We start from the raw sequence: 14,793 nt of genomic DNA on the forward strand, positions 1-14,793 counted from the left end.
GTAGGTAAGTGCACCTGTGTCGTGCAATGCCCGTGGAGGTCAGAAGAGGCTGTCGGATCCCCTGGGACTGGAGTTACAGACAGTTGTTAGCTGCCATGTGGGTGCTGGGATACGAACCCGGGTCTTCTGCAAGAACAGTCAGTGTTCTTAACCGCTGAGCCATCTCTCCAGTCTCAGAAATGCCTTTTTAAAGACAGGAAAGATGTAAGAACTGTGACTAACCTGGCTTTTGTGGACCTGCCTACAAAGTCATAGTTTTATATTTGCTGAAAATGACACTGAAATAACTGAACATTATTTTAAAATTTTGTATTGCATGTTGCTTTGTGTTCCTGTGTGTGTGTGTGTGTGTGATGTGCGTGTGTCAGAGGACCGCTGTGAGGTGGCTCTTCTCTCCTCCCACTGATCTCCGTGCCTTGATGAGGATCAGGTTGTCAGACTTGGTGGCAAGCGCTTCTACACGCTGAGCCATCTCACGGGCTCTCTTTTAATTTTTGACATATATATATTATATATATATATAATTTTTAACAATGGAAAGATATTTTTAATGTTTTTAAATTCTCTTATCCAATGATAGAATAGTCTAAAAAAAAGTACTAATTGTTTCTGTGGCAACATTTTTTAAGAGTCAAATTAGTCTTATTTTTCTATGAATCTTTGAGTTTCTCTGATGAACCATGATTTTCTGGTTCTAGATGGCATGTTCCCCTAGGAACACAATGTCTAATCTATATTTGTATCATGTAGAATGTCTTATACATAAGATACATTCAAGATATATTTGTTGAAGGAATAAATGAAGGCCCTTGATCAACTTTATTCCAAAGAAATATATTGCTCCTTTCATCCCACGATCCTCCTCCCGGCTCTGAAGGAAGCTTTGCTTTGGTGCCTGCTCAGGTGTGTCTGAAGCCTGACACAGGATTCTCATCCAGTGTAAAGGTAGTGTTATTTCTGTTTAGCCAGACCGTAGCTAACCATGGATATGTGGGTTAATGTCCAGACAGAGCCGTTTCTGGACAAAGGAAATGCACTTTTTAATCCCAAAGGTAAGTTCTGAAGATATTTTGAACCACCACCAATGACTAGAAAAACAAAATAAACAACAACAAAACAACAACCTATAGAACCACATTTTATGAAAAACACCATAAACTCAGGACTACCTGTCCAGGGGTAGAAACACACCGTGCCCCTTCAGTGGGCTGGGCCCTCCCACAAGACTCAACCGTCTAGACAATGCCTCACAGACATGACCATAGGTTAATCTGATGGGAGAGATTCCCCGATAAGGTTCCCTTTACCCAAGTGTGTCAGGTTGACAACTGAAGCCATTGGGCTCAAGAAGCCAGTGTGCTAATGTGACCCACAAAGGACAGAAGGTGATTTTCATGGGCAGCAGACTTTGAGTAAATCAGAGACTTCTAGTGTGTAAGGAGGGGGATTGCCTTCAGACAAACGTGGAGGGAAGCAGTGTACATAGACCTAGCTGTAAGTGGGACAGTGGACCTGGTGGGAACCTACAAAGTTTAGTGTCATGTGAATTAAGAAAGAATAAAATTTACTTTGTTTTTGGGTGCGGTAATAAAGTTTTTTTGGAAGGTCTCCCACCCCACCCCCCAAGACAGGATCTCATTATGTAGCCGTGACTGGCCTGGAACTCTCTGCGTGGACCAGGCCGTCCTCTGCCTCCTGAGTTCTGGGACCAAAGGTGTGTGCCACGACACCCAACTAGTAGAGATATTTTGGTGTAGGTTTAAGTATGAAGGTTAGGAGGAAGAGGCACTAAGAAAACATACCCTGAAGCACCAGTGTGGACTTCTTCAGCGAAGGCTTAGCAGCTACTCTCTTCAAAGGGTTTCATAGGGTGGGTCCGGAGCACCTGACAGGATTTCAATGGGTAAGGTACTCCTTTAGATCACAGGAAGCGAAGAATCTTTACTGTAAACAAAGTTGTCAGTCTTGGTTGGGATTCTCAGGAAATCTGGGTAAATGAATGAGGTGGGACTCGATCATATACATTCACATTCAGGCTTTAAGCTTGGTTTGTTGTTACTTTGACATAGAATATCTGTGTATGAACGGACTGTTGTTGCTGTTGGCAGTCTTCACAGCAGGTGGTAATCCTGCTATAATTCTTGCTGCTCTGTGGGCTCTAACCAGATGCCCAGCTCTGGAGCTTCTCTCCTCTTCTCATAAATCTTCCTGTCTTTCTGATCCTGCCTCAGTTTCCCCGCTGAGACATTACTACCTTGATGTTAGGGATGGCAGAAAGCTCAAAATTCATCTGTACATTTTTCTATGCCAAACAAGGTCATAGACCCTTCCTATCCAGGGATCAAAAGTGTCTCAACCTGCCTGATCTGAAAGGGGAACATGAACCGGTCCAAGCTTGGAGGCTGGAGGGTTGTCATTTGAAGGGAATCTGGAAGAGAGGGTGTCATTACTCCAGACATAAAATCGCATATAAGTAATAAGCCATGCAGTAGATCGTTAGGACTCAACTAGCACCCAAAATAGTAGGGTGCTACTCTATTATGAAGTGCCTGGTGATGTTTATAAATTAATTAGTGAAGCTTAAGGTAGAATCTGACAGAAATTTGAGTATGTAAATTTTGGAAGGTTAGGCTCTGTTGTCCCAGTTGTCCGGTACAAATACAGCATCCCTTTAGCGATGTCACAGATTTCCCTTGCCTGAATATTCAAAGTCACCAGGCCTTATAGAACAGCTATATGACACCTTAACTTTTGAGTTTAAGAGTGCGATTCCATGAACTGTAAAAAAAGACCATCAGGATAATTTCATATTAATGCTATGGAAGACCATAAGAGAATGGTTTGAAGAAGGGAAATGAAGTAAAAGGGGAAATAGTTAAGGCTGTTATCACTGAGTATATATATTACCAACAGGGAGCAAATCAAACATAGAGTAAGGCAGTGACAGTTGACGAGTTTAACTTACTTTTGCTGGGTGGCTGTGATTGTCCTGCTGGCATGCCAGCGGCCCTTTCTTTGGGTTTAATGGGAGGTCTGAAGCGTCTGGATCATTGTGTGCCCTCTTTTAAAGCCTAGGCTAGTTCCTTTTTTTGGTTTGTATTTTTACCAGATATCATCATCATCATCATCATCATCATCATCCAGCCTTACTTTTCTGTTTGGTGTTTAAGACCACGTGAGGGGACAAACCTTAGCAACCTGTCTTTTTACTGTTAAGGTCAGTTCAGGTTGCCTTAGGACTTGGGAGCAGCCCCTTGGCTCCTTTAGTTTTTTGTTACAACCTGTGCCATCTGCTGGCACGGGCCAGGGTCTTGCTGACTAGGCGGTTCCTTTGGAGGCACTGAAGACAGTCTCCTCCGTGCTGACCCGCCTCTAGTACACTGATTAGAGTCCAGCCTTTGGGGTCTCGGAAGAGTGGGCAGGTGACCACCCAGAACTGTAGGCCCTTTGAGAGGTGTTCCGGCGTTCCCCGTGGGACCTGGCTGACTTGGCTGTCCTTTCAGCCCCTGTGGACCCTGACTTTTGTCGTGGTGTCTTTTCCTTCTCCCATGATAAAATACTCTGACAAGAGCGACTTAGGAAGGAAGGGTTTGCTGGCTCACAGCTTAAGGGTACAGTCCCTCATGGCAGGGAGGTCAGGGTGGCTTGAAGCAGCTGGACGCTGGTGTCACAATGAGGAAACAGAGAGGGACAAATGAAGCGTGCTGGTGCTCGGCTCCATTATCCGTTTTCTACAGACTGGTACCCCTGCCCTAGGAAGGACCCAGTCCACAGCTTAGATGGGTCTTTCCAGTGAATGTAATCAAGACAAACCCTCACAGGAATGCCCAAAGGACACCACTATTGAAGAATAGGCTGTGGTTTAAAATTTGCTGTTGTGTAATGCTGAAAACTTGACCAGGACAGATTTTTTAAATAAACCTTGTGTCTGTTAAGATTTTGTTTCCTAATTGGAAAGTCAGTAGAAACTGTAACTACCGTTAATAAAACATAAAATCTTTTTTGTTTGTGCTCTTGTCTTGGTAAATCTATACTACTTTCAAGTTTTAATTTCCATAAATCTCATTGTGACGTACTTTGATGGTTCGGCTTTGTCCTAATCCCCTTTTATCTTTATTTTGTAATCACCCTTTCCCTTGGGACAAAAACCTCCATACATTTTCCCTCATCTTTAGATGCGAAACCTTGTGCTGTTGTTGTTTACCAAAAATATATCTTATAATTTTCTATATGTCTTTGTTTTGTTTTGAGACAGGATATTCCTGTAGTCCCTGCTGGCCTGGAACTTGCTGTGTAGACAAGACTGGCCTCAACTCCACAGAAATCCACCTGTCTCTGCCTCCTGAGTGTTGGGATTAAAGGTGGTACCACCATGCCTGGCTATGTTATTTTTTTATGTTTTTCTTTCTTTCTTTTTTTTTTTTTTTAATGGTTCTTAACTTACGGTTTTAGTTTCTTTGCAAAATTTAGAAAACATTTTATTTTTAATAAGGTAACTATATTTCAATGAAAATGGAGGAAGCTGTATCTGAAACACAGGTAAATGCTAATAGCCCTGGGGGTATTTTCTTTTTTAAACAACAAATTCAAATTAACCAATTTGTTTGGGATTTGAGTCCTATTATGGCAGGCACTTAGACACTGTTTTGGTTTAAAAGGATCAATTAACTTCTTTTGGGTGAGCAGTGCTTCAGAGCAATCCAGAATGAGCTCGGAAGAAGCCAGCAGTCAGACTCCCTGCGTAGTCTAAGCAGTTCTCATAATCTTTTAGGGACCTCAATTCATGTTTGTCCGGGATTATCGGCTTTGATGCAGAAAAGAATTTCAAGACTACCCAGTTTGAAGCAGAATTTGAGTTTAATAAAGATTTTTTAAACATAGATTTAAGCATGAGGGTTAAGATGAAGAGAGGTATTTGGAGGCAATAAGACACAGCAGAGAGCTTAGATTTGGGTTTCTCTAAGAAAGTTGCCAAAATTTACTATTCATGGGCTACTCAGCCCAAGAAGATGCAAAGGCATGAATGGTAAGGAAATCATTCATATTTTTTGATTGCATTAGTAGTTTTTAGGAAAAATATGTGTCAGGCGTCTGGGCACATATGATTTTAAAAGTGATTTTATATATACATATATATATATTTATATATATTAGACTGGAGTTCTCCTCTCCCCCAAGTATCTGTCATGAGCTATTTTTTGTTAGTTGAATATACAAGAGCAGGGAACAGTGTAAGGCTGGTTAATTATTCGGGCTCCAAAGACAATTATTGAATCTAGACCACCACATACTGAACCATATGTCAAGGATATTGTGTCTTGTGTCTTGGTTAAATTATTACTTTGTAGTCTGAGTTCAAGGAGGTTTACCTTTGTAATTTACACAGAATAAAGAAAATATGTACTAAATTTCTAAAGAAAGGTAGCATTTCTAACATCATTAGTTATAAGATGATACCACATAATGGGTGGTCAAAGAACAGAAATTTATTTCTCACTTTTCTGGAGGCTGAGGTGGAAAATGAACGTGCCTGTGGATGTGGTCTCCGGCAAGGTCTCTCCTTCTGGCTTGTGGATGGGCTTCTCTCCCTGTGTCCACACATGGCCTTCTTTTTCTGTATGTGCTTTTGATATATCTTCTCACAGTTTTGTCGGAGTAGGGCCCCATCCAGTAACTTCATCTAACTTTATCTCTTTAAGATCCCATACTCAAATATGGTCACATTGCAGGTTTGGGCTTCAGTGTTGGGATTTGCGGGGGGGGGGGGAGGGTACACGAGTCAGTAACATTATGTTATGGTCAGAAACATCAGCTACCAGATTTTCATAAGCATTCCCACCGTCTGGGCTGTTGGGCCTCCTACTTGATGAGAGCTGCTAATTCCCCTCTCACCAAGTCCCTCTCAAGGACTACCAAGTGACAGGAGCTATGCAAACATTTGGACTAATCCATCAGGTGATAGTCTTGTCATGGCAGGAAAAGAGGATCAGTAGAAGATTGTGACTGCCACACGAACAATGCCAGCTTTGCTGGCTCTTGTATTGAGAATAGTCTCTGAACTCCCTAGCCTGACATTGTTCAGTCTGTGCCCTTTACATTAACCTCGTCACTCACAATCCCAGCTCTACTCACCATTCTCTGGGCATGCTATCTCTTGATGATTTTAGTCCCTTAGACAAATCAGTTTTTGGGACAAGAGAGATGGCTCAGTGGTTAAGAGCATTGAGCGCTCTTGCAGAGGACACTGGTTTGGTTCCCAGCACCCACATGGTGGCTAACAACTGTCTGTAACTCCAGTTCCAGGGGATCCAATGCCCTCTTCTGGCTTCCATGGGCATTGCACGCACATGGTGCGCTTACCTACATGCAGGCAAAACATTCATGAGCGTGAAATAAAAATAACTTAAATCAGTTATTTTGCCTCTAAAGATATGTTCACCTAACAAAGTCATATTTGTTACCTCAACTCTGGCTCAGAGGCTGTTTCTATCAAGGCTTTAAGCCTTTAGCCTGCCTTCAGGTGGTTAACTGTTTTATTTCCCAGACTTCCCTACAGTCAGTTCACGTGGTACACCTGTAGCGGTCTGTTTGCATGGGTCCTTTCTCTTTACACTGTTCTCCCTCAGAGGATGGAAATACGTTTTGTCTTCTTTACATCTACAGCAGCAGGGAGAGCTCCTGAGATAGAATAACGTCTCAGCAAATGTATGAGTGATAAATGGATGGATGGATAGATGCAGGGACAAGTCATTTACTCAACAATTATTTTCTTAATGCTTGCCTTGTCCCAAACACTGGCAAGATACTCAGAATGAATACAAAACTTCTAAGGAAACAGGCACAGTTACTTACAATATTTGAAATCCAAAGACAGTCGGAAACTAAAGACCATGAGCAACTGTTAAAAAATACCAAATGCAAGAATTTTTAATTGGCTCAGCTATGAAGGCAAGTTATCTGGTTCTGAAATAAAGAAAAACACAGGGGATCTGTTTTAATAGTGTTATCAAGGAAGGGTTCTCTGAGAAGTAGCATGTCAGGGGAGAGCTGAAAGATAAGACATATTAAAAGAATGTTCCAGAGAGAGACTAATATATGCAAAAGGCCACAGGACAGAAGAGAATTGTTTAAAGAACAGGAACGGTGAGACAATTATAGAGGGACAGGAGTAACAAGGACCCGTGATGAAGGAGGCCAGACATGGAAAAGAAGCTGAGAAGGGCTCAGACCTCTTAGCCCATGGGGTAAAGTTTGTTTCTTCGGTCTGAATGAAGGATTAAACAAGCTCATGTCTTATAAAGATCACGCTCACCAATGCAAGAGAAACAACTGGAGGATCAGAGTGAGGAAGAGGAGATATAGGTTAGAAAATAATCGTTATAATGCAAGGGAGAGGAGATAAAGGCATGAGTTAGGCTGGCGGCGACGCAGACCGGAAAGGAGTGTGCAATGCACACTGCAGGGACAGTGCAGACAGCAAATCCACAGTGAAGGAAGTAGCTTGGGAATGAAGAGGAGGCATCAAGAAGGACTCTCCAGTTTCTGACCTGAACAGGAGATAGTGTTGTTTGTTTAATAGGAAAGGCCTAACTCTGGAAAGATTCAAAGGATGTGGAGGGGATGAGAATGGAGAGTTAAAGGTAAGACCCAAGATAATCCAAGTCAGGTGACTGGTTGTATATGAAAGTGTAAAGCTCAGAGGAGATTGTGGAAGACATTACTTTATAGATGACTTTTATGTAATGCTAGAAAGGGTAAAGAGGGGCCCGGAGCAAACCTGATCACCAGGTCTCAGTTGTGGTTCAAAAAGATCAGTTGGAGAACAAGATATAAACTGAATTTTGGATGGAGATGAAGGGAGGTGGAGAAATGGAGGGTTTGTCGCATCCTGCCAGCCAAAAGGTGATAAAGGCCGGATACTGTGAGGAGGGCTCCTTGTGCTCCTCTCACTGTCTAGTCTGTCCCATGACCTTCTCCTTGCCTTCATTTCAACTACGGCATCCAAGTTCCAGTATCTCCACCAGACTGAGCGTCCTCTGAGCCTCCCGGCATGACCTGGGCTTAGCTCACTTCTCCACCTGCTCACTTGGTACTTAACAGTCTCACCCCAGCTGACGCCACCACGGACATCTCTGCCTCCTGGGAACTAGAGTGGCCCTACCACGAAGTCCTGCTCCTTTTATTGAATAAATGAGTAAATTTCCAAATCATATTTGCATATCTTTAATATCAATCAGGCTATGTAAAATAACAGTGAATTTTTTTGTTTATTTTTACTTTATTGAAAGCTGAATAAATTTTAATTGTCATGTATAATTAGCATAAAGCCCAAGTACTTCTTTTTAGTTATATACAGATTAAAAACAAAACCAAAAAGAGTCATAAAACTGTAAATATTAATATCATTAAGATATCATTCAATGGCAGACAAATAATATTGCTGAATGTTCCAGTATGATAATATAATGTTAAAATAAGAGCTTCATAAATGACAATAAAATCTCTTTTAGTCAGAGAAATTGCATTTCTGTTTTTGTTTAGTTTTGCTGCTTGTTTTTTTGAGACGGGGTCTCCCTGTAGCCCCATCTGGCCTGGAACTCACTGTGTAGACCAGGCTGGCCTTGAACACACAGAGCTCTGCCTGCCTCTGCCTCCCAAGTGCTGGGGTCAAAGGCCTGTGCTACCACACCCTGCCTATTTCTGTTTGTAATAGCAGTATTTTCTTCAAATCTGTCTCCTGAAAGCTTATCTCTGGACTAAGACATAGTATGAGAAAAAAAAAAAAATAAGACAGTCTGCTGAGAGAATTAGAACAACAAAGGTCCGCAGCCTTAACAGTAGAATCTGCTTTGGTTCTGTTTTTATTGAACACACTTAGGAATGATTCACGGAGAGCAGGGGCAGAACTGAGTGGGAGAGGAAAGACCCCGGTCATCCAGTTCTTCTCCTCGTTAGTGCGGGGAAGTTTCTACGCCAAGTGCCTGTGGGATGTTGTACAGTGAAGGCCTCAGCTTACATTTCAGTCATTCTCACAAGGTGACTAATTACCTTTTGAGTTGTTCCCGGCCTTGTTCTCTGGGCTCCTTTCCACATTCCCCTGTCACGAGAGGTGTTTCATCGGTACACAGAAATGGTTGTGGACCACCGAGGGATGCATGCTGATTATTTTCCAAAGTGCTGATGAGTCTCTATTACCTACTTCTTTATGAGCCTTTTTGTGAACAGTGGCACACATTTGTGAGATCATTACCCAGAGTGAGCCATGGTCCAGCATGTTACTTAATATGGTTAAAAACTGACAGAAACCTCTACATATCAAGCATCTCCCTAATGGCCCAGATGCATTATTCTAATGGGGTTTCCAGCAGAGTATCTCTAGTCTGGGGAAACCTTCTCATTATGCCCTTAGCTCTGCAGTGGAAGGCAGGTTGGACACTGGGGAGAACTGATCTTAAGTTCTTCAACTGTCATCTAGTATCTCTGTTATCTCATTTGTCATAAGGATTTGTATGCCCTTGTTTAAAAAGATTTATTTCTTGCCGGGCGTGGTAGCGCACACCTGTAGTCCCAGCACTTGGGAGGCAGAGGCAAGCGGATCTCTGTGAGTTCAAGGGCAGCCTGGTCTACGTAGTGAGTTTCAGGCCAGCTGGGGCTACAGGGAAATCCTGTCTCAAAAAGACCAAAAAAAAAAAAAAAAGAAAAAATTTCTTGAGGTTGAAGAAATGATCCAGCGGTTAAGAACACTGGCTGCTCTTGCAGAGGACCCGGGTTCGATTCCCAGCACCCACATGGCAGCTAACAACCACCTGTACTCCCGTTCCAGGGGATCCAATGCCCTCTTCTGACCTCTGTGGCCATTGCACGACATGGGCGTATTTACCTACATGCAGGCAATACACGTATACACATAAAATAAAAATAACAAATACAGTGCACCTGTGTCATGCAAATATTATATTTGTTATTTTTATTTTATGTGTATGCATGTATTGCCTGCATGTAGGTGAGTGCACCTGTGTTGTGCAATGCCTGTGGAGGACAAAGAGGCTATTGGATCCCCTGGAACTGAAGTTACAGACGGTTGTTAGCTGCCATGTGGGTGCTGGGATTTGAACCTGGGTCTTCTGCAAGAACAACCAGTGTTCTTAACCACTGTGCCATCTCTCCAGCCCTAAATAAAATATTTTTTAAAATTTATTTATGTGTGTCTGTGTGCATGTAAGCTCATGTATACATATGTAGATGCATAAGCCCGTGTGTACAGAGGCAGAAGAGGGTGTTAGATCCCTCAAAACTGGAGTTACAGGTTCTTAGGCTGCTGAGCTTGTTACGTGGGTCCAGTGGGGCTCTGCACACTGACATTCTGCACTCTTCCTTTACTAATAACAACACAAAATAACACTAGATTTAACATTTCCTTTATGCCTTCCCATCAGCCACAGCTGCCTAACTGAATATACTACATGAGATTTCTTTTATTTTTCAATTTGTGGTGACTGGAATCAAATTCAGTGCTCTACTACTGAGCCACATCTTCAGCCCCTAAAAGAACTTTTGTTTGTTTGTTGTTTGGACAGCGTCTCCCTGTAGCCTCAGCTGGCCTGGAACTCACTGTGTAGACCAGGCTGGCCTCAAACTCACAGAGATCTCCCTGCCTCGCAGATATCTCCCTCACAGAGATCTGCCTTGCAGAGATCTCCCTGCCTCTGATGCCAGAGTGCTAAGATAAGAAGGTGTGCTTCCCCATGCCCAGATTCCTAATATAATTCTTAATCCAGTTAAATCTCTTCTTATTCAATAAGATGGTTTGAGCAAGAAAAATTCAAATGAATGAATGAGTGTTATGGTTTTGAACTTCTGAAACTTTGATACATAACAATTTTAACATTGTTTCTTTAAATTTTCCATTGGCAATTTAGAGCAATCATTACTGGCTATTTTTGAAAAGCAACAACATCGGATTTTTAGAATAGTTTCAGGTTTATTTCTTATGTGATACTCATTTTTCTTATGGAATCCTAATTAGTCTTTTAAGAAATCATCATTTTATAGTACACCTCTTTTCTCCAGAGCTGACTGAGTCTTTTAATAGAGACAGGCAAAGGCCTTGGTTGCTCAGAGCCAAAGGTCATGTCTGGCTTAACTTGTCTTGCCTATTAGAGAATTTTGGTAACTAGGAAAATGTTCAGTGAAATTATGAACAGTTTAAAAGTTTATCAGAAAAGTTAACGAACAGGTTAGATTTTGTAAAGCTCCCTAAAAGAAGAGTAAGGGCCTGTGGCCTACGGTGTGTGAGAACTCAGCCTTACCCCTCTTTACCATGACGGGCACGCTCTGGAGGAGGGTCCGCTGCCAGGCTCTTCTGGCATTCTTGTGAACCGCAAAGCCACGGGGGTGGTCACAACTGCAGTACATAGAACATCTAGTCAGTGCATTCCCGTGCCAGATAAAACTCCGCATTCTCTTGACCCCTGTTTGATTAAAAAAAAAAAAAAAAAAAAGCATAGTGAACTTACTACCTGTCCTTTACAATGAGTCTCAAGTAATTATGAAAGATTCGACAGTTCAGGTCTACACATAAGAAAAGTACTATACCCATGATTTAAAACTGTGAAGACACTGGTACAGAGAACAGCAGCATCAACAGAAACCATAACAAATGAAGTCTATTGTTATTGATGAGCGCTAGAATTAAGACCAGGCTTTTTGCTTCCTCAGTGGGAAAAACATAAACATTCAGAAAAGAATATATATATAATGTGTGATACATTCTAATACAGTGGGCTGGAGAGATGGCTCAGCGGTTAGGAACACTGGTTGTTCTTGCAGAAGACCCAGGTTTGAATCCCAGCACCCACATGGCGGCTAACAACTGTAACTCCAGTCCCAGGGCATCCGACAGCCTCTTCTGACCTCCGTGGGCATTGCACAACACGGGTGCACTCACATACATGCAGACAAGACATGCATACACATAAAATGAAGATAATAAATAAAATTAAAAAAATAAGGGCTACATATGTGACAACCTGAGGACAAGGATTATGAAGGAATTTCAAAGAATTGTTATGTAAAGTTTTATGAAACAGTATTATGGTTTCAGCGATATTTGTGATATTTACAGTCTTCTGAGAGCCCATTTATTCAGGCCGTGTTTTAAGGAAGAACTTCTAAGATTCAGATCTATAATGTAATTCTGTAATACGCCCAGATGATCCCACTGAATCCAGCGCCACAAAGGGTGGCTCGTGATGTGAGCCGCTCCCTTTCTCTGTGAGCTGCACCTCACTTGCAGTGCATTCCTGCCGGATTAAAACTGCAACCCGTCTTTGTTTCTCTCTCCAGGCCGAAACTCAGCTCTGCTACCTGGAAGCACAAAGAGATGCCGTTGAGCAGATGTCCCTCAAGCTGTACAGCGAACAGTACAGCAGCGGCAGCCGGAGAAAAGAGGAGTTTGCCGATATGTCGAAAGTTCATTCAGTGGGAAGCAACGGGTAGGGGACTGTTCCTGTCGTCTCATTCTCACTCATCTGCTTTTTCAATGACTCTCCGACATAGGTGTTAGGTGGGCTTCCACTCCCTATCGCCAACAGACAAGGAAAAGCTGAGCAGATCAGACAGTTTTGTTCTTTGCCATTTGTGCTGGGATTGAAGACTTGTGGGTTTGATCCGCCTCTGCCATCTAACCCAGAAATTTCTAATGCTATTATCTTGTGAAAAATAGCCTCATATGTTTAGGAGTGTTCTGAAGACTATAATAGCTATAGTGTTGGTCTTTCTGTTTTTACAGATTGTTCTTAAAAGTTATATTTCCCCATTTTAAACTTCACAGTTTATGTTGAAGTCTGTGTGAAACTTTCAAACACAAGACCTTCACTGGAAACTGTTTCAATAATGTAGAAATCTAATACTTGTTTAAAGATCATGGTTTAGCCACTTAGCTGCACAGAAAATCAGTTGAATTATAGACTAGCGCCTGGTGTCTGTATTCCAGACAGGGTCTCATGTGACGCAGCCTAGTTTTGAACTCACTATGTAGCTGTTGGTGCCCCTGAACTCCTGATCCTCTTGCCTCTTCTTCCCAAGTGCTGAGATTACAGACATGTACCGCCATGCTTATAGTATGTGAAAGGATGGAACATCTTCAGTGATCCATCAGCGAGTTTGTTCAGTTTGAGATATATGGTTATATTTATATAGCACTGAATAGCCATTCCATTTAGTAGTTTCATGTATTTAGGGACTTTTGAATAACTGTAAAGCTATTCAAACACTGTCCAGTGTATTTATGTATTTTTCTATTTTATGACTCAATTCTAATATTTAATAGATGATCATTAAAGAGTAAAAGTAATGAAATTTAATTATTTCATAGTTTTAATAATGGTAATAACCATACTTATAAAAATATAAACAGTCTCTTATTTCACTTTTATACTTGGGCTAAGCAACACGGGCTAGAAACTACTCCCCCAAGTTATGTTACTTGTTTATAGCATGATATAAACCCATGGGATGTAACGCTAGCCAGGATATTTTCTGGAAGGCAGGAGCAGAGAAGCCCTTTCTTTCACTAGAGTGCATTTATCTTTTAAAGTACTTTTATTTGTGACTGGACTTACAAACCTCATGCAATATTGTGGGTTAAATTAAGTATATAGATTACAAAATCTGTCCTATTACAAGAAAACCTCAGGGTGCAGGAACACAGGAAAAAGATCAGAGTCAGATTTGTATTTAGAAAGAAGAATAATCTATATAATTTGTCATTCTATCAGGTTATTTTCTATTTATTTAGTTGACTCATCTTTCCTGATTCAGTAGACATTTTTCTATTCGCCAGAGGGGGGGAAAAACATAACAGCAAGTAAGAAAGCAAAGGTTACATCTTGGAGCTTGAACAATAAGCCATTTTGAGGTCTTAATGTGCTTTAATTTCTCAAAATGTCTGAATGGTCTCTGGTAAACATGTGAATGTAAACTGTAGGTCATGTTTTCTAAAAGCCCCGGGGATCGAGCAGCACCACGTGCTTCTGACCTCAGATTCCAAAGACCCAACCTGAGTCCTCACTCTGGGCCCCACACATCATAAATCTGCCCTGGGAATTGCTTAGTTAACAACAAGCATTGTTCTGTGAAGTGGGAGTAGGTGAACTTGCCTGATAGCCTTTGTTTATGCTCCTTGGGATGCAGAAGGCTATGCATTGTGCAGAAATTGAACAGTGCGCTAGAAGAAAGGCAGCTATTTAATACCAAGAACAGAAACCTATACCCCTTTCTATTTTCTGTTTACATACAGAAAGGCATTGTTTGAAAAATTCATGTGGGTTAGGTTATCTGAGGTGTCTTGCCCCTAAGACTCTACTCCCACAGTCAGATCCGTAATTCTGAATTCTTAAAAACACAGCTTTGTAAAATTATCTGCTTCAATGATACGTAAACTTCATTAACCATTCCCTTCGTTACAGAGGATGAGTATTATTTCCAATAAATAAATGTGGGAACAGAGTTGGCCTTCCAGGGTCTCTATTCTGTATGGAGATATCCAATATATTGCAGATATCCAATATACTAAGGAGAAAATTAAGTTGGTAATCCAATTCATGGACGTTCATTTTCTCTCCATACCTACATGCATTAAGATTATATTCACTCACTGGGCATGGTAGTGCACGCCTTTGATCCCAGCGCTTAGGAAGTAGAGGCAGGCAGACCTCTGTGAGTTCAAGGCCAGCCTAGTCTACATAGTGAGTTCCAGGCCAGCTGGGGCTATAGGGAGACCCTGTCTCAAAA

General features: G+C 41.6%; 1 protein-coding gene across 1 annotated transcript in view; it reads left to right on the forward strand.

Moving 5' to 3' along the window:
- Window positions 1-14,793, forward strand: part of Akap6 (A-kinase anchoring protein 6) — a 451,429-nt gene that overhangs the window by 275,246 nt on the left and 161,390 nt on the right. Inside the window, exon 9 of the mRNA XM_008850328.3 lies at window positions 12,346-12,494. Within this exon, the coding sequence (XP_008848550.1) occupies window positions 12,346-12,494 (149 nt within the window). The remainder of the gene's footprint in view (window positions 1-12,345; window positions 12,495-14,793) is intronic.

This window comes from Nannospalax galili, unplaced genomic scaffold, assembly GCF_000622305.1.
Source record: "Nannospalax galili isolate Female #2095 unplaced genomic scaffold, S.galili_v1.0 scaffold725, whole genome shotgun sequence".
NCBI classification, from domain to species: domain Eukaryota; kingdom Metazoa; phylum Chordata; class Mammalia; order Rodentia; family Spalacidae; genus Nannospalax; species Nannospalax galili.